A 19,037-nucleotide genomic window follows, 5' to 3' on the forward strand; every position below is an offset into this window, starting at 1 on the left:
CCAACGTTCCAGAATTATTATAGATAGCACCTGCAGAACAGACAGATGAATGTGCGATGAGCGGATACTATATGTAGTTACTGATACAGAACAGATTCAAAACAACAGCAGACTACAGATCAGGGCAGGGTAGCCAAGCATTGAATCTGGAAGGCATAGGATGGGGTACCGATGATACATAGGGAATACATGAGCAGAAAGTAGCGTCTTTAAGCTCTTTGAAGAACCGGGATGTGGATGAGCACGGAAAGTAAGAAGAGTAAACGTCTATGCGTCCTCCTGGTCCCCTGCATCAGCATCTTCCCTCTCTGGCTCTTCTTCTTCCGAATGGGAGAGTGAACTCTCTTTTGCAGGACATGAGCTGTTTGTGGGGGATACGCTTAACCCGCCGGAGTGTGATGTTGGCGGCGATGATGCATGCGGGATGCTATGCGTGGCTGTGAGTGAGTCACTGTGCATGGTAAGAATGGAGAACGGAACTTACTTGTCTGGATTGGGGATCGCAGTACCAACGGTGTTCTGTGGTGCGACTCCGGCTTTGGAGAGTGCATAGTCACCTGAATCGAAATATTTCCGGTCCTGGAGCGCATACAATAAGAACAAAGGTGAATAGTGAGACAGGTAACTTACCCCTTGCATCTTGGTCAAGATGTTCTTGTGCGCTGGAAGTTTGCCGTACAGTCGAAAGAGCTTTTGCTCCTCCTCCGTCAGTTTCTGTGTAAGCCAAGATGAATACATGGCTTTGGCACGGGGCATCGATAACTCACACTGATGTCGATCTTGTTGCGCTTGGCCGGCAGCATGGTGAAGTGATTAGCAGAACGAGCTAGGGACAAAAGACGATGAAGGAGGAGGAGCTAGTAAAGCCTTCGAGAATGTCGAAGAGGAAGCTCAGCACCGATGAATCGAATTGGAAACAAAAGTTTGTCGATAACTTGACGTTTCTAAGCGTTTCCAGTCTTTCCCTCAAAGATGTAATTACCTAAGCGGAGTGGCGGAGTCTTAATCAAACATTTCAATTATACCCGGCATCGGATGTCGGATCTCATATGTCACAATCAGTTTCAGCACACTTGTTTCCCAAGTCAGACTTTGTTGCAGAACACGTTATAGATCCCAGACATCCGTAAAACAGTCATATGCGCTACCCTGGACCACCTGACCTTCCATGTGTGTGTCAAAACCGTATTCTTGATCCGCGGTATTGCTCTTCACCTGTAAGAAGATGTCTTGATCAGGGCCCCCGTCCGGAACTTGTGAGACAGCAATAGGTCCAGTCTCGCCGTCAACACCAAGACCACCCGAGTCATCGAATACGTCGGCCAAATCAAATAATAACTCGTCCTCGCAGCTCCATTCTTCATCAACAAGCAAGTCAAATTCCTCTGTACCTCCAGGTTGTTTTTGGCGCCCAAACTTTACGGGATGACTTAACAGGGGTGGATGAAACACAACACGTTCGAAATCGGCATCTTCCATCTTCGCATCCTCTTGCTCGTGATCCGGTTCTAGATCCAACACGAAGCTATCGTCTTCATTTTCAGTCAGATAGGACCGTGCCAAAGGGGGTGTAGCGCTACGTGTTCGAGATGACGAGCCTAGGCCATCGATAAGAGATTCGTCCGAATGCGTAGTCCATGCACCAGAAAACGTGGACCAGGGTAATGCTTCTTCAGGCCAGTCCTCTAAAAGATCATCCGTGTCGCTCGGCACGGTCTGCTCCATATCAATAACCGAAACGGAGTTATCCATGTGAATGTCAGGGAGATTGGGCCAAGCTAGAGGGAAATCTATTTCCGCATTGTTGAAAATGGCGTCATCGTCAATTAGTTGATCGACATCCCCAGCTGAGGAAGTCAATAGAGTAGAGCGTGCGGCGATGACCTGGCTCTGAATAACTCGCACGCTTGTCGTCCCTGAATGGGAGAATTCATACCTTGAAGCGGGTCTGAGGGACCCCCGCTCTAAATATCTGCTCCAAGGACTCACACAATACGGCTTCTGGTGTGAGTTTTGAATCATTGATTTGCTCGCCATCATCCGAGTCGTCTGAGTCGCGGGAGGGCAGACACAAGGAGAGGGCTGCCACGGAGGTCTGGAGCACGGAGTGATGGCGAGCGCGTGCAGTCTAGACAGAAATTTATGGCGTGCACAAGCAGAAATAGAAAACGCACCTTAATTAGTCGCTTACAACGTGCTACAAAATGGGGATTTGGGGACCGCCGCATGATTTCGAGAATGGATTGTGCAACAGAAGGGAAGTACTCGGACTCCATGTCGAGTCTCTGTACATTGTTAGAGTGTTTGAGCAGAAAAAGTATCAACATACTCTGCACCACGTCCCAAAGATAAGAGGATAGCGTCTGAGCCATATGAGGGCGCATATACTCAACTCTGACTGCAGAAACGCACCCGACAAGCTGATTGAAAAGCTGCTCTGTGACGCGCTTGAGGAGGAGCTCAAAGGGTAGGTACAAGTTGTCTGCGAACGGGCTGGCATCGCCGAGAAGGCCTGTGGAGTCTTCGCGATCGCCTGCGGTTTTCCAAATATAACACAGATCCACTGCCACGAGAATAGCATGTGGGCGGGATGTATGGGATAGGGACCGTGATGGCGTCAGAGTGACTGCAGGTGGAAATTGTGCGTGGGCAGATAACGCACAGTTAAGGAGCTTACTTTTAGCGTGGCCGTCGTCGCTGTCAACGTATGCATCAGAAACGGTGTTTAAACCAAGCTGGAGTGCGTTCTGGAATAGATTGTCACATCAAAAAAAAAACGGAAAAAGGTTGCTTCGATACGTGCTTCATTGAGATCATTGCGGAGGTAGCGCATCAAGGCAGAGTGCGCGATTGCATCAGCAGGGACGGTCTGACCGTCTAGAGAACCTGAAATAGAAAAAATCAAATCTGAAAGTAGGAGAACGTCCAATTCTTTTGGTAGTCTGCCCTTGACTTTATGGAGGACGCTAGAAGGAGAGCCATGATAGTGCTTGTGAACGATTTTTACGTTCAATAGACATTGTTCAGAAGCAGCACGAATTGACGAGGAGGAGGAAAAGGATGGCATTGATAATTATTGAATTATTATGAGTCTAAGTCCATATGTAAGTCTAAGTCTAAATTGCTAAGTCTATATATGGGTGTTAGCCAAGTCTGTAGTGCCTCGTCGGGCGTTTATCAGTAATCTGGCCCACAGCCCCATCTACTGCTGTATACGCCCTCTCTTACTACGACCTACAGACAACACAGGTCTTCAACGGTCATGGTGCGCTCTCTCTTTCTGCTTTAAATTCACAGTCAAACAAGTCTCTATCATAGTCGACCGTCGAGCTAGACCAGAAAATACAAGATGTCTTCAAGCGCATCGAGAAGGAACGCAAATTCATTGACGCTTCACGCTTAATCAGACAGGCAACCACAAATCCCGACGTACTGCGTCAAAATGATGCAAAAGTTCGCGAGGCAGAGCGTTCGCTTTCTTATTTCGAGGACACTCTCCGGGAGCTACAAGCTCGCAAGCTACAGCGCGATGATCCCTCTAGATCGGGCACTGCTATATCTCCTCATCAACACCTATTCAAACAAGGCCGTTCCTCTGATAGAGATCGTTCACTTCCCCGAATCCCCCCCTCTGATCAAGATTCTACTCGTGCCTCTTCTAGCGCCACTCTCATCCCCGGCGATGATACCGACGGTGTTCCCAAGGCAAAGCAATACACAAACCTCGATTTTATCAAAGCAGATACCCCCCTTACAACTCCAAAGATATCTCGTATGCTTCATCAGCTCGAGTTCAAACTACAAGTCGAAATGCAGTACAAGAAGGGCATCGACAAGATGTCCAAGCTTTATCAGGCAGACGGCGACAAGAAATCTCGTGCAGATGCAGAGAGCAAGCGCGTTGAGAGCGAGAAGAAGATCCAGCTTCTTCAATCCGCTCTCAAATGCTACAAGAACCTCCATATTCTCGATGACGTAGAGGAAGAAGAGCAACCAGCAGGTCAGTTTTCCTTTTCCTCCTCAATCCATATCATTTCAAATTTCATGGGCTAGGTCCCGATGGCGAACATAAAGATAACATACGCGCTAAGCCGTTATCCGGCAAGCTCTATGTGACTGTCAAAGGAGCACGCGAACTCGAACATACTCCAATCATTACCGGTTTCAGATCCCGCCCTTCCTCCAAACAGGTTCGTGAGACCTTCGTATCTCTTAAAATCGAAGGGACGCAACGTGCTCGCTCCCACCCCTCGCGGACCGACCGCTGGAATGAAGACTTCGAAATCACAGTCGACAAAGCTAATGAGGTCGAGATCGCGGTCTATGACAAACAAGTGTCCGAAGTTCACCCGGCCCCTATTGGATTGCTCTGGATAAGAATTAGCGACCTTGTCGAAGCGCTCAGACGACAAAAGGTCATGATGGACAGCCAGGGTGGCTGGGTCACTGCGGGTGCCATGGATGGTGACTCTCCTGTCAATCGTTCTCCTCACCAAATTGGTGGATTCGGCGATGTCAACGCTCCTCTCAATATAGAACCTGATGGGGCAGGTAATCCACCAGGCGGTACAGCGGCGTACACGAGCCAGAACGAAGGCATTGATGCGTGGTTCGCGGTGGAACCGGCAGGTGCCCTTGGATTGCATCTCAACTTCGGTAAGTGACCTCCAAGTCTGTGAGTTGGATTCTTATGCCGAGTTTCAGTCAAGGAGAACGTGCGAAAGCGCCCGCTAGATGCCCCCGGTGGACTCGGCCGTCAGGGTGCTGTTAGAAAACGCAAGGGCGAAGTTCACGAGATGAATGGCCATAAATTCGTACAACGGCAATTCTATCAACTCATGCTTTGTGCCTTTTGCAACGACTTCTTACTCAACGCCCTGGGTTATCAGTGCGAAGACTGTCGATACACTTGTCACAAGAAATGTTACGAGAAAGTCGTTACCAAGTGTATATCAAAGTCAAACTCTGGGGTACGTATCTTCCCTCCCTCTCCCATCGTCTCTCACACCTCCCTCTCCAGGAGGGCGATGAAGAGAAGATCAACCATCGCATTCCCCATCGCTTCGAGCCCCTCACAAACATCGGTGCGAACTGGTGCTGCCACTGTGGTTACATGCTTCCCCTCGGTCGCAAGAACGCACGCAAGTGCTCAGAATGTGATATCACCTGCCATGCCAACTGTGCGCACCTCGTGCCTGATTTCTGTGGTATGTCAATGGAGACAGCCAACCAGCTCCTCCGTGATTGGCGCGATATCAATCGCGCGCGTGGGGGTAAAGTAGCGGCGGCGGTATCACGACCCATGACCCTCGCTCCTACCCCACAGACCCAAACGCAGGTGCTTCCACCTGCGGAAGTGCCGCTTAGCGATAGTCTAGACAGGATGCAACTTACGGGGGGAGAGGTAGCTCCTGTACCTGGGATGATTGTGGATGCGTTTGGGCGGCGCACTCCTACGCAGGATGGTGTTGATCCTCGTTATTATCAGCAGCAACCGCCATCTAGTGTTCCTCCTCGTCCTCCCCCAGGTGCTCGGGTCCCGGTGCCTCCTGCTTACCCCAATGAACAGTTGTTACCTCCCCCACCACCTCCGCCACAGGCACCTATGGCGTATGAGCAGGAAGAGTACTCGATCCCGGCACCACAGGTATGTTTCTGTGTTAGAGGTGTTAGCATGTCCGCTCATAATGGGCTAGAAACAGACCTCGTATCCGCAACCGGGTTTGCCAATGCAACCTCCTGGGCCCCAGTATGTACCGCGACCCCAGGACCCTCACTTAGTTTCGCCCGTTCAGGCTATGCCTCCGACGCAGCGAGTTGCAACTCGCAAGCGGAAAGTTGGTCTCGATGACTTCAACTTCCTGGCTGTGCTGGGTAAGGGTAACTTCGGTAAAGTCATGCTCGCGGAGGAGAAAAAGACGAATGGGTTGTATGCCATCAAAGTGCTCAAGAAGGAGTTTATCATTGATAACGATGAGGTCGAGAGGTATGTCTGATAAATTTGATGCGATCAAGACACTTAATCAGAATTTGTAGTACCCGTTCAGAAAAACGAGTATTCTTGGCTGCTGCTCGTGAACGACACCCGTTCCTACTTGGCTTACACTCGTGTTTCCAGACTGAGACGCGCGTGTACTTTGTCATGGAGTACGTTAGTGGAGGTGACCTCATGTTGCATATCCAACGCAAACAATTCTCGCTTCGTCAAGCCAAGTTTTACGCGTCGGAGGTCCTTCTTGCTTTGGAGTACTTCCACGCGAACGGCATCATCTACCGTGATCTGAAGCTTGATAATATTCTGCTCACCCTTGACGGACACGTCAAGGTTGCTGATTATGGTCTGTGCAAGGAGGATATGTGGTATGGCTCGACCACGAGCACGTTCTGCGGTACCCCCGAGTTTATGGCTCCCGAAGTACTTGTTGCATCTCCTTGCTGTGGGGACCGAACTGACGTTGATGCAGATTCTCCTGGAGCAACGATACGGCCGCGCCGTAGATTGGTGGGCGTTTGGTGTCTTGACGTATGAGATGTTGCTTGGACAGTCGCCTTTCCGTGGCGACGACGAAGATGAAATCTTTGATGCCATCTTGGAGGATGAACCTCTATATCCCATCACGATGCCGAGGGATGCTGTTTCCATATTGCAAAAGGTTGAAAGTTCCCGCACTCTACCTGTTGTGTTTGCTGATGGTGATTTTACAGCTGTTGACTCGTGATCCCACCCGACGTTTGGGATCTGGGAAAGCTGATGCCGAGGAGATCAAGAGACATCCCTTCTTCAAGGATGTGAGCTTTGACGATGTCCTGAACAAACGCATCCCACCACCGTACTTCCCCACTATAGTAAGCCCGATGTTTCAAGTACAAAGGAACGATGTTAATTTCATTTGCAGAACGGGAGTGCGGACACCAGTAATTTCGACGAAGAATTTACAAAGGAGCAACCGACACTAACGCCCGTTCACGGGCAGTTGTCTTCGAAGGACCAACAGGAATTCAGTGGATTCTCATGGGTGAGTGCGGTGTCTATTTCTTCGGTGCTCCTCACCAAACAACTTGCGCAGGTCGCTTCTTGGGCAGATGTATGATTTGGACTCTACGCAGCATTGTCGTCATCATCTGTCTTTGTCTTGTCACAATAATACATACTCTTTTGTTCTTCTCACCTGTACTTGGATAGTCTTCGCAAAGTTCATGAAAGCGATCATGTAGCGTACCTGTCGAACAATTTCACTTTCCCTCTTTAGCTGCTCGGTGCTATCGTTTGGAGTTTGTAGACACGACGTGGGCGCCTGTGCCGGGCACGGTCGTTCTATCTTCGAGCACTTCGTCTCGTTGTCCACGCATCAACTCGTGGAAGCTTTGCCAGAGGGAAGCAATGGTTTCGTATTCACGGGTCATGCCTATCACTTCTTCGAGCTTCCGATTGAGTACGTTGCTGGATGAGAGAAGGTCTTCGAAGCCCTGTGGGATGGCGCGTCGGTTTTAAGATGGGTTGGGTTGGGTAGTACTTACTGCTGTGATGTCTAAGGATAGTCTATCGCGCTCGCGTTCAAAGAAGGAGGGTTCTGATTGTGACATTGAGTAGTACTGATTAGTCGACTACTAGGCTAGTACTTGGAGGATTTGGAGAAGCGTGTCGGCCGCCGGTGTCGCGTTCTGAATCTTACGTCATCACACTAGTCCGAGTTTCAATTTAGACTGTAACATCCGACCAGCAGGAATCCATTTTTGACTAAGAAGCTGATAGGTGAGCGATCATTCAGATAATCTCAGTGTGCGACTTTGATGCGAGATAGAAGGTCGATGGAGGGCACGAAGGTACCCTCGAACGCTTATTGAAATTCATACGTTATTAAAATCTGCGCTGGCCGCCGGGTGCTTATCCGACAGCGACATGCGGCAGCTCCCGGTGTTCTTCCGGGGTACGCTGTCTAATCGATGGTAGTCGATTGTCTAGAATGGCCGTGATGTACCAGGATGCTGGCAAAGCAGTCCACCCCTCCTATTGCCGCTCGCCCAGACAGGACTTTCACCTTCTGGGTACATCCTCCGAGTCAGTCATGTGCAGATACACGTGTTGAAGCCCTTTTCAACTTGCTGTGACCTTAAAAGCAAGTCCGCTTTGGCATGAGCGATTTCGTCACTGTGCCCTTTCATCCATCCATATCTGCCCTTAAGCCTGCTAACCTCCCCAACCTATCATTCCGCAGTATACATTCGTGACTCGTGGCTATCGCGCAATATCTAACATTACATTCTGATCTAGTCTAGGACGGCGAGCCTAGGTTGCTATATGTCGCCATATTCGCCTGTCCGAGATGTTCGTATCACATCCTGGTCAGTGGAACAATTGCCTTTCTCCGAAGTTGTAGGGTCTGCAGACCGTGCGGTTCCAACTTAGGATGCGCTTGCATATTTTTTCCACTCCAGACGGAAAAGGTCAGTGGTACGATGCTGTTTTATTAACTTTCCTCCATCTTCAGGATTCTTCGGCGCTCGAGGTACTCGTGACCAACCTGCAGCTGATGCCCCCGCGTATCGTTTGTACGAATCTGCGTACCAGTAGCACTGGTAACCATTGCTGCTGGTTTGCTGATACAGCGCGAGTGATCGGAAATTTGAACATTTCCCTAGCAGGTGAAGAATCGCGCCGACATTATGATGCGTGCTTTCTGAACAAAGTGCTAATATCTCTCTTCTATTTGGCTTTTGACTACGCCTCTGTTTTCCATTCGTAAGTTGTGCCCCATCAAAGCTCGTGTTTATAGTATATTGATGTATTTCCGTGCAATTTAGAAGATTCAGGTTATGCATGTAGTGTTACTGCGCAATTATAAAAATGGTTTAAGGAGTCAGGGCTGCGCGGTTGCTGCACTTGGCACGGCAATACTCATACATAACAGGGAGCAGGTGTCATGGATATCGAGGCAGCAGGATCCGGCTGAATCTGGAATGATCTATGAACGGAGAACTACATATGAGTCGGACTTACGGTGTGGTTGCGGCAGATCTAAGTGCAGGAACTCGGATCAAGTATCCACAGGAGCTGGTAAACCATTGCGTTCTAGATCTGTGACGCGAGATAGAAGGTTGATGCAGATGGAGGTGCGCGAGGATGGTACCCTTGAATGCTTATTGAAATTCATAGATCTCGCTGGCCAGGTGCTTATCGACATGCGGCCCATCACTCCTGCTGTTCTTCTGATCAAGGCACGCTGTGTAATCGATGGTAGTCGATGGTTGAGAACGCCCATGATGCCCCAGGATGTTGGCAATCAGCCATATCACAATATTTACAGGCAATCGATCAGTCGACCGGTTGGTGCCAGCATTTTCCCTGACACGTGCTGAAGCCCTCTTATCATTAAAGCAAGATCATCCTTTTGGCATTAGCAGTGTCCTCCCCGCACTCTTTCATCTGTCCATGTCAGAGCTTCCTGCTGAACTCCCCTATCTGTTGTTTACACAGTCTACATGACAGATGAGCCCGACGTCGCGACCCGTGGCTATCGCCCAATATATAGCACTCTCCACCCGAGTACTCGATCAAAGTATAGTTCATTACATGTTCGCTCGGTCACATCCATCGGACACAAGATTCTCGTATGTTATTTCGGTCAGTAAAACAATATTAATTACTCTCTTCGGACTATGCAGTTCTAACTCACGTGCATTCGCGTACCTTTCCGCGAAATCTAGTTCTCGTAGAACACTTCAGACGGAGAAGGTCGATGGTGCGATACTGCTCCATCAATCTTCAGGACGTTCAGCGTCCGAAGTATCTGTGGCCGTCTCGTGGCTCTTATATCAGCATACCCCCATGTATCATTTATATGAGAGAACTCCTACTGTGCGAACCAATAGCACTGCGCTCTGCATTGTGGTTGGTTTACAGTGTGAAGACTCGGAATTTTGTATCACCCTTTCTCGCCAAGTGAAGAAACGTCCAAGAGCGTGATGCATATTTTCAGTACTGCATTCAGGGTGTCTGTAATAACTTGCAAAGGTTCTACTGCCTGCTTTGGTGCTAGATCTATATAATGCGACACACAGAACTCGTAACAGCGGAGAAAAAGTATGAAACTGGCTCGTAATGGAAGGGGTCGTAACAATCTGGTTGCTATACCTGACGTGAGGCTAGTGGCGCGATGATGATGCCTGGGCCTGTACTTGGCTTGAGATTGGTCTTGCTGGTGCTGCCGTGTTGGTTTCGCCGGTGGAGGAGATATGCGAGAAAAAGTAGGACATGAGCCCACCGTGGGACGGGTCATGATTGCGCCCGGTGCGATGGTTACTGGTACCAGCGGGCACGTCTCGTTTCTGCCGCAGAGCAACAGTCAATGATGACTGCATGGAAATCGGTGATCGGAATGCACGCGAGAAAATATACATTTTTATCCCGTACTACAGCTACTCCAACATCATGGGGAGAAAAGATACATCGCCTTGGGGCGCTGCCGGAGTTCGGTTGCCTCGTTGGTGTTGGAGTGAGAGCGATGAAAGACGGTCGAGGAAGGTAACCGGACTCCCGGAAGGTGTGCGAGCACCGAGCACCACAACGGTGATGTTCAGGGGAACGGTGATGGATACCGTGTGTAACTGAGGACTGCCGGTGAGTAAGAACAGGAGATATTCAAAGACGTTGATGACTCATATGGACACCGTCTTGCGCGCCATCGAAGAAACCTTGTGGTGGTCAATGGGCTTGCCCGAGCTTAGCTGGAAGTAGCACTGTAGATCCGAGTCACTCTAGCATGTTGATGTTGAAAAAATCGAAAAGTTCAAGAAGCATGACTCGGACACGTGCATTCATCATTTCATGAACGGCCCGGAACCAGTTGGGACCTTGGACAGTCCTTTTTGGTTGCCGCATCGGGGAAATAAGTACTAGACGCTCAGGAATCAACATTATGATGCTAAGCTGGGCTAGCTTCGTCGCAATTGAGTCCATTATGATCTCCAAAGATTCTAATATTACCGCTTTTCCAGCCCTTACTGCCCTCTGCTGCATAGTCCTTCGATATCGCGCAACTGAGTATGTTTGCCACAGAAAACCTCATTTTCCGCGGACTCGAAGACGATGATCTAGAGAACATCCTTCGTCTGCGTAACGATCCCCTCGTCCAACGCACCCTGACGTTCTCAGCTATCGCGCCTGCACCTTCCTCAAAGTACAAAGAACATATGAAGACTTTTGCGGAGGGCTCAGCGCTCTGGTTTTCTTTGGTACACAAGAAGAACTATGAATATGTCGGCTTTTGTTGCATCAATTTATTGGAGGCGAAGAACCGGGATGCACGGTTGGGCGTAACTATTGCCTCCAGGTTCTGGGGAAAGGGATATGGAACGGAAGCCACACGTTTCACTGTAAACCATGCCTTCAAGCAGTTTGGATTGCAGCGTATCTCTTTGGATGTTACAGAAGGCAATGCGAGAGCACGGGCCGTTTATACCAAATTGTGAGTGGCTAATAAGCTCATGGTGCGAGTAAGTTTTGTGACTGTTTCTTGTTCAGAGGTTTTAAGGAGGAGGGAAGGAAACGACGGGGGAATTGGATAGATGGTCATTGGGAAGATATCATCGCAATGGGGGTTCTAGACGAAGAATGGGCGGAGTTGCATCCTGACAGTCGCCAGCTGTGAACAAGATTTGCAATTGGTCGATATTGATTAATATCCGGGGTCGACGGGGAAAACTTGTCAATCAGATCCGGAATTTCTAGGCCTAGCCAGGCTAGCCTAGAGTATGATTTACATAAAGCTTCTCCTGACCAGTCTCGCCGCCGTGTGCCGACGCCTAACTGCCTTATCGGATCGATATATCTAGACTCTATGACGTCGTCCTTCCCGTATATAAAACATCTCTCTCAACCATCAATCTCATCACCTCCTTTCTCCTAAAACTCGTCACAGAGAATAAATCTAACTACTACCATGGGTACCGAAGCCAGGAAACTCCAGGGTGAAGTCGAACGACTTCAACAGGAGCTTCAAACCTTGAAAGCACAATATCATAGCGAGGACGAAGAGCTTATCACTATCTCTGATTATATTTTGAAGAGATTGGAACAACTCAACGTGACGGTATGGGTCTCTTTCAATCATGTTCATAGATCCCTACCCACTTGTTGCCCACAGTCCATCTTTGGAGTACCGGGGGATTTCAACATGCGTATGGTCTCATTAATCATCGATAACTTGGTATACTAACAATCTTGTGTAGCTTTCCTGGTGAATACTGCGCATATGAACAGCGCAAGCACTGATATTTTCTACCTCAATCCTTAGGACTTCATTGAAGACCATCCCACAATTCAATGGATCGGGAACTGGTAATGAGTTTATCATTTCGGCTGCATATTTTCTTACGCCATTATAGCAACGAGTTGAACGCAGCTTACGCAGCCGATGGATACGCCCGCGTGAAAGAGCATAGCATAGGTGTAGTTGTCACAACGTGCGTTTGGTAGTTGACAATCATTATTTGCCGGTGACCTCATCAATTTATAGGTTCGGTGTTGGCGAATTGAGTGCCACCAACGCAATTGCAGGCGGTAATTCTTGCTTGTTGTTCTCCCGTCAGGAGACTCACAGATCACTCAGCGTTCTCTGAAATGGTCCCTGTTCTTCATATCGTCGGAGTGCCTAGCACTACGCAGTTGAAGAATAAGCCTATGCTCCACCACACACTTGGTGATGGAAGGTATATACTTTTTTTTTGTTGATCCGGTGTCTCACGTCTTCCAGATTCAACGTATACACGAAAGTTGCGGAACAGATCACCGCTGCTCAGGCCATGATTATGAACAAAGCACAAGCTGCGGCCGAAATCGATCGAATCCTCATGGAGGCTATCATTCAGGTAAGTACTGATGATCTGCCTTCCCCTGTTCAAGCAGTAAACGTCCTTCAGGCTCGCCCCGTCTACCTTACCCTTCCGATGGACCTCACCACCGAAAAGATCTCTGCCAAGCGCTTGAAGGTCAAACTTCCGCGGACCCCTTCCCCCAATAACCCAGACGTCGAGAGCTATGTTATCGACGAGATTATGGAGCTCGTGGAGGATGCTAAACGAGACGTCATTATCCTCGTCGATGCTTGCGCTGTTCGTCACGACGTGCGCGGGGAAGTCAACGACCTTCTCGTGAAAACACAGTTCCCTGTATATGCAACACCAATGGGAAAGACATCAGTGAGCGAGGAGTATGAACGATATGGTGGCGTGAGTTATCGTCCCCGTCTTTCGCTCAAAACCGTTTTGACGTTTCTATAGATTTACATCGGTTCGATCACGCATCCGTCCATCAAGGAGAGGGTCGAGAATGCAAACCTTATCCTCTCGATTGGCGCGTTAAAGTCAGATTTTAACACGGGAATGTTCACGTACCATATTCCTGCGAGGCACACCATCGAGGTAATTTTCCGTGACATGCCAGTTTTCGACGCTTAGGTGATTTTTGCAGCTACATTCCGACCATACACTTGTTCGCCACGCAAAATTTCCGGGTATAGGAATGAAATGGCTTCTCCCGAAGCTTACGGAGAGGTTGAGTAAATTCCAGGAGGGTGCATCACGAATCCCCGTTCCGCACTATAAGTTAGATGTTCCAAAGGAAAGTGACGACAAGATTTCGCATGCTTATCTCTGGCCTCGCGTCGGCAAATTCTTCCGGAAGCAGGACGTCATCGTTGCTGAGACTGGTGAGTCGAAACATCTAGTATCCTTCAAAATGCAAGCTGAAGCATGTGTCTAGGCACTTCAAACTTTGGAGTTTTGGACGTTCCAATGCCTGACCAGTGTATTTTCGTCAGTCAAATCTTGTATGGAAGCATTGGATGGGCGACCGGTAAATATTGCGAAGTTTCTCTACTGAACCTGCATCTGACGGAAAACGACTGTAGCTAGCACACTCGGTGCAGCGATCGCAGCCCGTGACAGACATCTTGGTCGTACCATATTATTCACCGGCGATGGTAGCATGTACGTGGTTCGTCCATCGTGCCTGAAATTTACTTGAATATTTCATGTGGCAGGCAATTGACTGTGCAAGAGATCTCAACCATGACTCATAACAAGTTGGCGCCAATAATCTTTGTGCTGAATAACAAGGGCTACAACATTGAGAGGCATTTGCACGGCCTAGATAGGCGAGTGGTCATTGATAAGGCACTCTACATGACAGTTAACAAATCATTGCAGGAAGTACAACGACATCGCAGACTGGTAAGCCGTCTCGTTCTCTTCATCTGTATTTTGCTCACACATTCCCACAGGAAATGGGCTTCGCTCCTAACTACTCTCGGCGATATTGAGGGCAAGCTGACACAGTCGTACACGGTCCGCAGCAAGTCAGAACTCGACAAGCTTCTCGATGACGAGGAATTCGCGAGTGCGCGAAAGATACAGTTGGTCGAAGTAATCATGGACAAGTACGACACACCCCGTGCTTTACAAGCATCCGCAGCATTGACTGCACAAGCTGCGGCGGGGCAGCTCTGAATCATTAACAAATGTTTTTTAACGCATCAAGACTGTATAACCGCTGTATTAGTATTATTACAATGAAAATGACTCTGTTTTGTGAATGTGTTGTGACTACAATTATGACTTCTAGTACTCGAACCGACAGCTACAGGGGTGTTCACATTTCAACTTAACACGTGACTGACGCGTACCAGGCTGAGGCAATTGGCGCGTCAACCACGAGCAACCGTCTGTCTAGTCCGAATCAACCTATCGTCCACAATATTGTATTGCTCCGGACATTAGACTCTGCCACAAAGCTGTCGCCTTAATTCCGCTGTTGGTCACTCATCACTTCAACCCTGCTACCAACAGTACCTCTGTAACTCGGGACATTGACCGTGATCAGGCAGCATAATGGCGCACAACTCAGATACTATTCCTCGCAGAATGGGCAACTACTGGCTACAAGATCGACTTGGATCAGGCTATTCAGGTACGTACTGAGCCCACTCAACACTATTCCTCACCCAAGCCATCTCGTCCCAGGCTCTATCTTCAAAGCACGCCATGTTCACGATAACACTTTCGTTGCGCTCAAAGTGCAAGACGTCAACCACGAGTGCCCAACAAATCGCTACGAGCAGGCCATCTATCCTCTACTGCAAGGAGGAGAGGGCATGCCTCGGTTATGGGCGAGCGGTACCCAGGGAAAATGGCATTATCTAGTCATAAGTCTCCTCGGAAGAAGTCTGGAGAATATCTACCGAGAAAATTTGCAATTGGGACACAATAGGATGGACCTTCGGAGCGTATGCTCTATTGCGATTCAAGTGGTGAGTGTGCTCTAGCTTCAGATCGATGGGATAACCTTGACGTTGATCATATATGCAGATCGCACGCTTGCAGATCATGCACAACCGCGAAGTTCTGCATCGCGATATACAGCTTGGGAACTGTGCTATCGGATTGACGCCTGAAGAAGAAACCATCTATATGATCGACTTCGGGTTTTCTAAACGCTACATCGAATCGCACACGCGGCGGCATATCCCAGACTCAAAGGAGAAGAGAGATTTCTTGGGAAACTATTGGTTTACGTCTGTCAACGTGCATTGTAAAGGCAAGGGTCAGTATCCTAGATTTATTTATGTGTTATGGCTACCTATGAGAATTGTCGCAGTACCGTCTAGGCGAGATGATCTTGAGGCTGCCGCATTGATGTTTATACATCTTCTTACGCCTGGAGGACTCTCGTGGACACGGAATGGTGTACCAAAAACCGACTCGGCGCACGATCGTATCAAGCGAGCGAAAAAGAACGCTCGTCCTGAAGACCTGTGCAAGGGGATGCCCTCTGAGTTCGAAGAGTTTCTGCGCTATTGTAGACGGCTGAAGTTCTTTGAATGTCCTGATTACGATCACTGGAAGGACGAGTTCCAGGCGCTCGCACAGGACAGTGGCTTCACTGATATTGAGCGCTTTATCTGGCCACCACCGCCAGCTCCCAAGGTACGAGTGTCTGTCGGTATACCTCAGTTTGTGTGTTCAGAATTTTCAGGTTCAGCCTCAAGCAGGACGGCCTGCTCCTACACGGCCCACGATTGATGCAGACGAGATGGAGAACGTCCTGAAAGACTTGGCCAAGCTCCAGCTTAACCCGCCTCGTCCAATACTTGGGGACCAAACTAATGTCCCTGCTCCTGCGCGAAGACATGACTCAAAAAAGGCTAGCGAAATCATATCCGTAAGCGACAGCTCCGAGGACGATAGATCGAGGCCAAGTGGCCAACCCCTTCCACCCTGCACCCCCGTGCGAACAAAGAAAGCGAGTCAGCTGCAGAAGCTTAAGCTTTCCGTACTTGATTCGACGGATAACGCTGCTCTCGCAGTCGCCGTCGAAGAGTTCACGAAATTCCTGCAATTGGGCTCAAAGACTCTCACCAAAGAGGGTTTCGCCTTTTTGGATGCATTGTACAAACAGCTCGCAGATCCTTCGATATTCGTACACCCGCTTCGGACTTTACGAAGTGTAAATCGAGAGGACGATCGAGCCCCCCAACCAGCGCATGTGAAATTGGGCGTGGTTGCGAGGCTTCGTCGGGAAGTGGGGATTGCATCGAGTAATAGGGTGCTTGCGAACCTCGTGGCTGACTTTGGTGCTGTTACCAACAAGAGCAGCGGGAGGACTATCACGAAGGATGGGTTTGCGTTTTTGGAGGGACTAGCTGCGAGGCTACAGGCGTTAAATTAGAGCTGGAAGGGAGGACTTGCGTTTGCCAGGCCCCTTTCATTAGTGAGATTGAGATATTCTAGTGCCTCGCGGCTTTGTTCTCACACGCGTTGGATATATATACCGTATAGCAATGCTCCTGCCCATATTGCGATATGTCAATATGATTTCTGACATTTGATGAACGAGGCTTGAACGTTGAAAAACTTGCGTCCTTACCATGAACGACGTGCATGGTTCATTCAATGACTGGCAACTGCAGGTAGTGTGTTTTCAGACTCTCCTTCATTCAAGTTTCAAGTACCAAGATGTAGTATAACCCGGTCCACGTGTGCTCTCGGTTATCACCGGGACAACCCAATAAATAGACGGGAAGACAGTTCGCTTCACTTGCTTTCCTTTGTCTCATTTTCCCTCCTTTTTTTTATATAGAAGTTCGGATTAGACAGGAGTCTGCTACCACGACCTCAATCATGTCAGACCGATCAGAGAAAGGCGTCACGACTGTGAAACAAAATGTCTGCGTTATACCAGACCTCACAATCAAGGACTTGTTGAGTGCTATCCCGTACGTCTGCACGCGTCTTTGGATACATCTCGGGGCGAAATGCTTATTACAGTCGTTTTTGTTTTCAGCGCTCACTGTTTCAAGCGTTCAGCGTTGCGGTCATCATTATACATGTAAGTTGCTATCTTGCCCAAGATAGCTGGCTCTGACGCGTTTCACACTGACTAGTGTTTATGACCTGGTGGTAATCTCGGGTATCTACAAGACTGCCACTTATCTTGACAGTCTCATCTCTCCCGAACACATTTCCCTCCCTCATCCTCTGCTCTATCCTGCTGCACGCTTGTCTCTCTGGGCGGGGTATTCCTTCTGGACGGGTCTCTTTGCAACCGGCCTTTGGGTCATTGCTCACGAGTGCGGCCACCAAGCATTTTCAGAGTCCAAGTTGATCAACAACAGCGTTGGATGGGTTCTGCATTCCGCGTACGGTCCTAAATTTTTATTTCCGTCAGTCACGTGACTGACAGTACCTTAATTAAAATTTAGGCTTGGTGTACCATACCATTCGTGGAGGATCACGCATGCGAAACATCATGCTTCAACTGGTCATATGACACAGGATCAAGTCTTTGTTCCCAAGACACGTTCGCAGCTTGGCTTGCCCTCATTCGACCCGACGAAGGAGGATATCCTTGGTTCGAGTGTTTCGGATGAAGTAATGAAGGAGCTGAAGGAGGCACTGGGTGACTCCCCCATTGGCGCAATGTTGGGTGCTGCTACCTACTTGGTTAGACGAATTGGATAAGATTTGTGTGATCAGTGACTGATGGTATCTTTAGCTTGGCGGCTGGCCTGCATATCTTATCCGCAACGCATCTGGTCAGAAGCGTTACCCCAAAGGCACCAACCGTGAGTAACGGTTCGTGTTGCAAAGAGAACGATTTAATAATTTCGCTTTGTAGACTTCAACCCTGATGCTGTGATGTTTGCACCTCACCAGCGCGAGTCGATCATTCTGTCTGACATTGGTATCGTTCTATGGCTTGCTGGTGTCACTGGTTCCGTCTATACATTTGGGTTCTGGACTGTGTTCCGTCTCTACCTAGTGCCTTACCTCTGGGTCAACCACTGGCTTGTCCTCATCACGTTCCTCCAACATACCGACCCACTTCTCCCCCACTACCGTGCCTCTGAGTTCTCTTTCCCCCGTGGTGCTCTGGCTACTTTGGACCGCAATCTTCTTGGTGGCTGTGGCTCGATTATGGGTTGGATCGGTGCTCAAGCTACCCACGGTATCTCCGAGACCCACGTCCTTCATCACGTCTCCAGCAAGATCCCTCATTACAACGCTTGGGAAGCTTCTGATGCTCTTCGTAAGCGCCTTGAGCAAGCAGGTATCAAGCTTGAGGGTGCTCCGGGTGGATGGAGCGAAGTCTACAGGGTTTTCAAAGAATGCAAGGTCAGTATACTTTTACTTCAGTCTCTTATATGTTCTGAGGCATTGTTTAGTTTGTCGAGGATGAAGGCAACATTCTTTTCTACAAGAACGCCTCGGGTCTCGCTGCCACTCGCCCTGCATTCGCTGATGCTAGCGCTAGCGACTCCGGTATCGAGATTGACAAGATCTAAAAGCATAGTAGAGTCGCCGGTAGACCACCCGCTTGACTATTCCTTACATTATGATCCATAACATAGATGGTGTCACGTCTTTGGGGCAAGGGGGTCTGGTGGATTATTATTAGAGTCCAACGATCTTGCGTTATGATAATTCTAATGAATCACAAAATGAATGATCTTTTCGTTCGCCACTATTGATTAATCGTTGCT

At 48.9% G+C, this 19,037-nt stretch overlaps 9 protein-coding genes across 9 annotated transcripts; 6 read left to right on the forward strand and 3 right to left on the reverse strand.

The window, feature by feature from the left end:
- Positions 1-6: 6 nt before the first annotated feature.
- On the reverse strand, positions 7-983 carry F5147DRAFT_716377 (Endosulfine-domain-containing protein). Its single transcript, XM_041438597.1, has 4 exons — positions 768-983; positions 631-714; positions 485-579; positions 7-427 (listed from the first exon to the last, which is right to left on the reverse strand). The coding sequence occupies exons 1-4, from the start codon at positions 801-803 to the stop codon at positions 268-270; spliced, it is 375 nt and encodes a 124-aa protein (XP_041288238.1). The 5' UTR covers positions 804-983; the 3' UTR covers positions 7-267.
- A 96-nt stretch (positions 984-1,079) lies between these two features.
- F5147DRAFT_716395 (uncharacterized protein) lies at positions 1,080-3,044 on the reverse strand. The gene is made up of 7 exons (XM_041438598.1): positions 2,804-3,044; positions 2,678-2,747; positions 2,413-2,626; positions 2,330-2,363; positions 2,175-2,285; positions 1,937-2,128; positions 1,080-1,890 (listed from the first exon to the last, which is right to left on the reverse strand). Exons 1-7 carry the CDS (start codon positions 2,831-2,833, stop codon positions 1,108-1,110), a joined length of 1,434 nt encoding a protein of 477 aa, XP_041288239.1. The 5' UTR covers positions 2,834-3,044; the 3' UTR covers positions 1,080-1,107.
- A 147-nt stretch (positions 3,045-3,191) lies between these two features.
- F5147DRAFT_377807 (uncharacterized protein) lies at positions 3,192-7,242 on the forward strand. Its single transcript, XM_041429465.1, has 11 exons — positions 3,192-3,265; positions 3,319-4,000; positions 4,054-4,656; positions 4,705-4,970; positions 5,021-5,647; positions 5,697-5,986; positions 6,037-6,415; positions 6,465-6,653; positions 6,706-6,846; positions 6,897-7,016; positions 7,068-7,242. Exons 1-11 carry the CDS (start codon positions 3,263-3,265, stop codon positions 7,089-7,091), a joined length of 3,324 nt encoding a protein of 1,107 aa, XP_041288240.1. The 5' UTR covers positions 3,192-3,262; the 3' UTR covers positions 7,092-7,242.
- On the reverse strand, positions 7,238-7,666 carry F5147DRAFT_377840 (DASH outer kinetochore protein). The gene is made up of 2 exons (XM_041429466.1): positions 7,519-7,666; positions 7,238-7,467 (listed from the first exon to the last, which is right to left on the reverse strand). The coding sequence occupies exons 1-2, from the start codon at positions 7,582-7,584 to the stop codon at positions 7,261-7,263; spliced, it is 273 nt and encodes a 90-aa protein (XP_041288241.1). The 5' UTR covers positions 7,585-7,666; the 3' UTR covers positions 7,238-7,260.
- A 234-nt stretch (positions 7,667-7,900) lies between these two features.
- Positions 7,901-9,370, forward strand: F5147DRAFT_817236 (uncharacterized protein; the record flags this gene model as incomplete). Its single annotated transcript, XM_041443591.1, has 5 exons — positions 7,901-7,928; positions 7,983-8,059; positions 8,437-8,445; positions 8,490-8,740; positions 8,856-9,370. 5 exons carry the CDS (start codon positions 7,901-7,903, stop codon positions 9,355-9,357), a joined length of 867 nt encoding a protein of 288 aa, XP_041288242.1. The 3' UTR covers positions 9,358-9,370.
- A 1,457-nt stretch (positions 9,371-10,827) lies between these two features.
- On the forward strand, positions 10,828-11,900 carry F5147DRAFT_763530 (acyl-CoA N-acyltransferase). Its single transcript, XM_041440645.1, has 2 exons — positions 10,828-11,465; positions 11,522-11,900. Exons 1-2 carry the CDS (start codon positions 11,044-11,046, stop codon positions 11,646-11,648), a joined length of 549 nt encoding a protein of 182 aa, XP_041288243.1. The 5' UTR covers positions 10,828-11,043; the 3' UTR covers positions 11,649-11,900.
- Positions 11,901-14,591, forward strand: F5147DRAFT_716435 (thiamine diphosphate-binding protein). Its single transcript, XM_041438599.1, has 16 exons — positions 11,901-12,089; positions 12,144-12,177; positions 12,229-12,236; positions 12,294-12,337; positions 12,385-12,462; positions 12,516-12,559; positions 12,609-12,708; positions 12,753-12,867; positions 12,919-13,227; positions 13,279-13,419; positions 13,469-13,706; positions 13,760-13,852; positions 13,908-13,986; positions 14,040-14,153; positions 14,206-14,229; positions 14,280-14,591. The coding sequence occupies exons 1-16, from the start codon at positions 11,940-11,942 to the stop codon at positions 14,503-14,505; spliced, it is 1,797 nt and encodes a 598-aa protein (XP_041288244.1). The 5' UTR covers positions 11,901-11,939; the 3' UTR covers positions 14,506-14,591.
- A 110-nt stretch (positions 14,592-14,701) lies between these two features.
- F5147DRAFT_641581 (kinase-like domain-containing protein) lies at positions 14,702-16,893 on the forward strand. Its single transcript, XM_041433059.1, has 5 exons — positions 14,702-14,965; positions 15,019-15,305; positions 15,364-15,598; positions 15,653-15,981; positions 16,031-16,893. The coding sequence occupies exons 1-5, from the start codon at positions 14,887-14,889 to the stop codon at positions 16,721-16,723; spliced, it is 1,623 nt and encodes a 540-aa protein (XP_041288245.1). The 5' UTR covers positions 14,702-14,886; the 3' UTR covers positions 16,724-16,893.
- Positions 16,894-17,175: 282 nt separating this feature from the next.
- F5147DRAFT_778315 (fatty acid desaturase-domain-containing protein) lies at positions 17,176-18,839 on the forward strand (the record flags this gene model as incomplete). Its single annotated transcript, XM_041442112.1, has 7 exons — positions 17,176-17,270; positions 17,339-17,383; positions 17,439-17,693; positions 17,757-17,997; positions 18,050-18,119; positions 18,173-18,669; positions 18,720-18,839. 7 exons carry the CDS (start codon positions 17,176-17,178, stop codon positions 18,837-18,839), a joined length of 1,323 nt encoding a protein of 440 aa, XP_041288246.1.
- Between the last annotated feature and the right edge of the window lie 198 nt (positions 18,840-19,037).

Source organism: Suillus discolor (assembly GCF_016758755.1).
Source record: "Suillus discolor strain FC423 chromosome Unknown F5147scaffold_69, whole genome shotgun sequence".
In the NCBI taxonomy this organism is placed as follows: Eukaryota; Fungi; Basidiomycota; class Agaricomycetes; order Boletales; family Suillaceae; genus Suillus; species Suillus discolor.

Excerpts from the sequence above, each read along its gene's own strand:
- F5147DRAFT_716395 (XM_041438598.1), bottom strand. The coding sequence starts at position 2,833 with ATGCGCTACCTCCGCAATGATCTCAATGAA. Across the intron at positions 2,286-2,329 it reads TCTTTGGGACGTGGTGCAGA|AGACTCGACATGGAGTCCGA; the intron begins GTATGTTGATAC and ends AACAATGTACAG. Across the intron at positions 1,891-1,936 it reads TCCCTCAGACCCGCTTCAAG|AGCCAGGTCATCGCCGCACG; the intron begins GTATGAATTCTC and ends CGAGTTATTCAG.
- F5147DRAFT_716377 (XM_041438597.1), bottom strand. The coding sequence starts at position 803 with ATGCTGCCGGCCAAGCGCAACAAGATCGACATCAGT. Across the intron at positions 580-630 it reads TCTTGACCAAGATGCAAGGG|GACCGGAAATATTTCGATTC; the intron begins GTAAGTTACCTG and ends TATGCGCTCCAG. Across the intron at positions 428-484 it reads GCGATCCCCAATCCAGACAA|CATCCCGCATGCATCATCGC; the intron begins GTAAGTTCCGTT and ends AGCCACGCATAG.
- F5147DRAFT_763530 (XM_041440645.1), top strand. The coding sequence starts at position 11,044 with ATGTTTGCCACAGAAAACCTCATTTTCCGCGGACTCGAAGACGATGAT. Across the intron at positions 11,466-11,521 it reads CGGGCCGTTTATACCAAATT|AGGTTTTAAGGAGGAGGGAA; the intron begins GTGAGTGGCTAA and ends TTTCTTGTTCAG.
- F5147DRAFT_377807 (XM_041429465.1), top strand. Across the intron at positions 4,001-4,053 it reads GGAAGAAGAGCAACCAGCAG|GTCCCGATGGCGAACATAAA; the intron begins GTCAGTTTTCCT and ends TTCATGGGCTAG. Across the intron at positions 6,654-6,705 it reads CTGTTTCCATATTGCAAAAG|CTGTTGACTCGTGATCCCAC; the intron begins GTTGAAAGTTCC and ends GTGATTTTACAG.
- F5147DRAFT_716435 (XM_041438599.1), top strand. The coding sequence starts at position 11,940 with ATGGGTACCGAAGCCAGGAAACTCCAGGGTGAAGTCGAACGACTTCAA. Across the intron at positions 13,707-13,759 it reads CGTCATCGTTGCTGAGACTG|GCACTTCAAACTTTGGAGTT; the intron begins GTGAGTCGAAAC and ends GCATGTGTCTAG. Across the intron at positions 14,154-14,205 it reads CATTTGCACGGCCTAGATAG|GAAGTACAACGACATCGCAG; the intron begins GCGAGTGGTCAT and ends AAATCATTGCAG.
- F5147DRAFT_377840 (XM_041429466.1), bottom strand. The coding sequence starts at position 7,584 with ATGTCACAATCAGAACCCTCCTTCTTTGAACGCGAGCGCGATAGACTA. Across the intron at positions 7,468-7,518 it reads TATCCTTAGACATCACAGCA|GGCTTCGAAGACCTTCTCTC; the intron begins GTAAGTACTACC and ends GCCATCCCACAG.
- F5147DRAFT_641581 (XM_041433059.1), top strand. The coding sequence starts at position 14,887 with ATGGCGCACAACTCAGATACTATTCCTCGCAGAATGGGCAACTACTGG. Across the intron at positions 15,306-15,363 it reads GCTCTATTGCGATTCAAGTG|ATCGCACGCTTGCAGATCAT; the intron begins GTGAGTGTGCTC and ends TCATATATGCAG. Across the intron at positions 15,599-15,652 it reads CGTGCATTGTAAAGGCAAGG|TACCGTCTAGGCGAGATGAT; the intron begins GTCAGTATCCTA and ends GAATTGTCGCAG.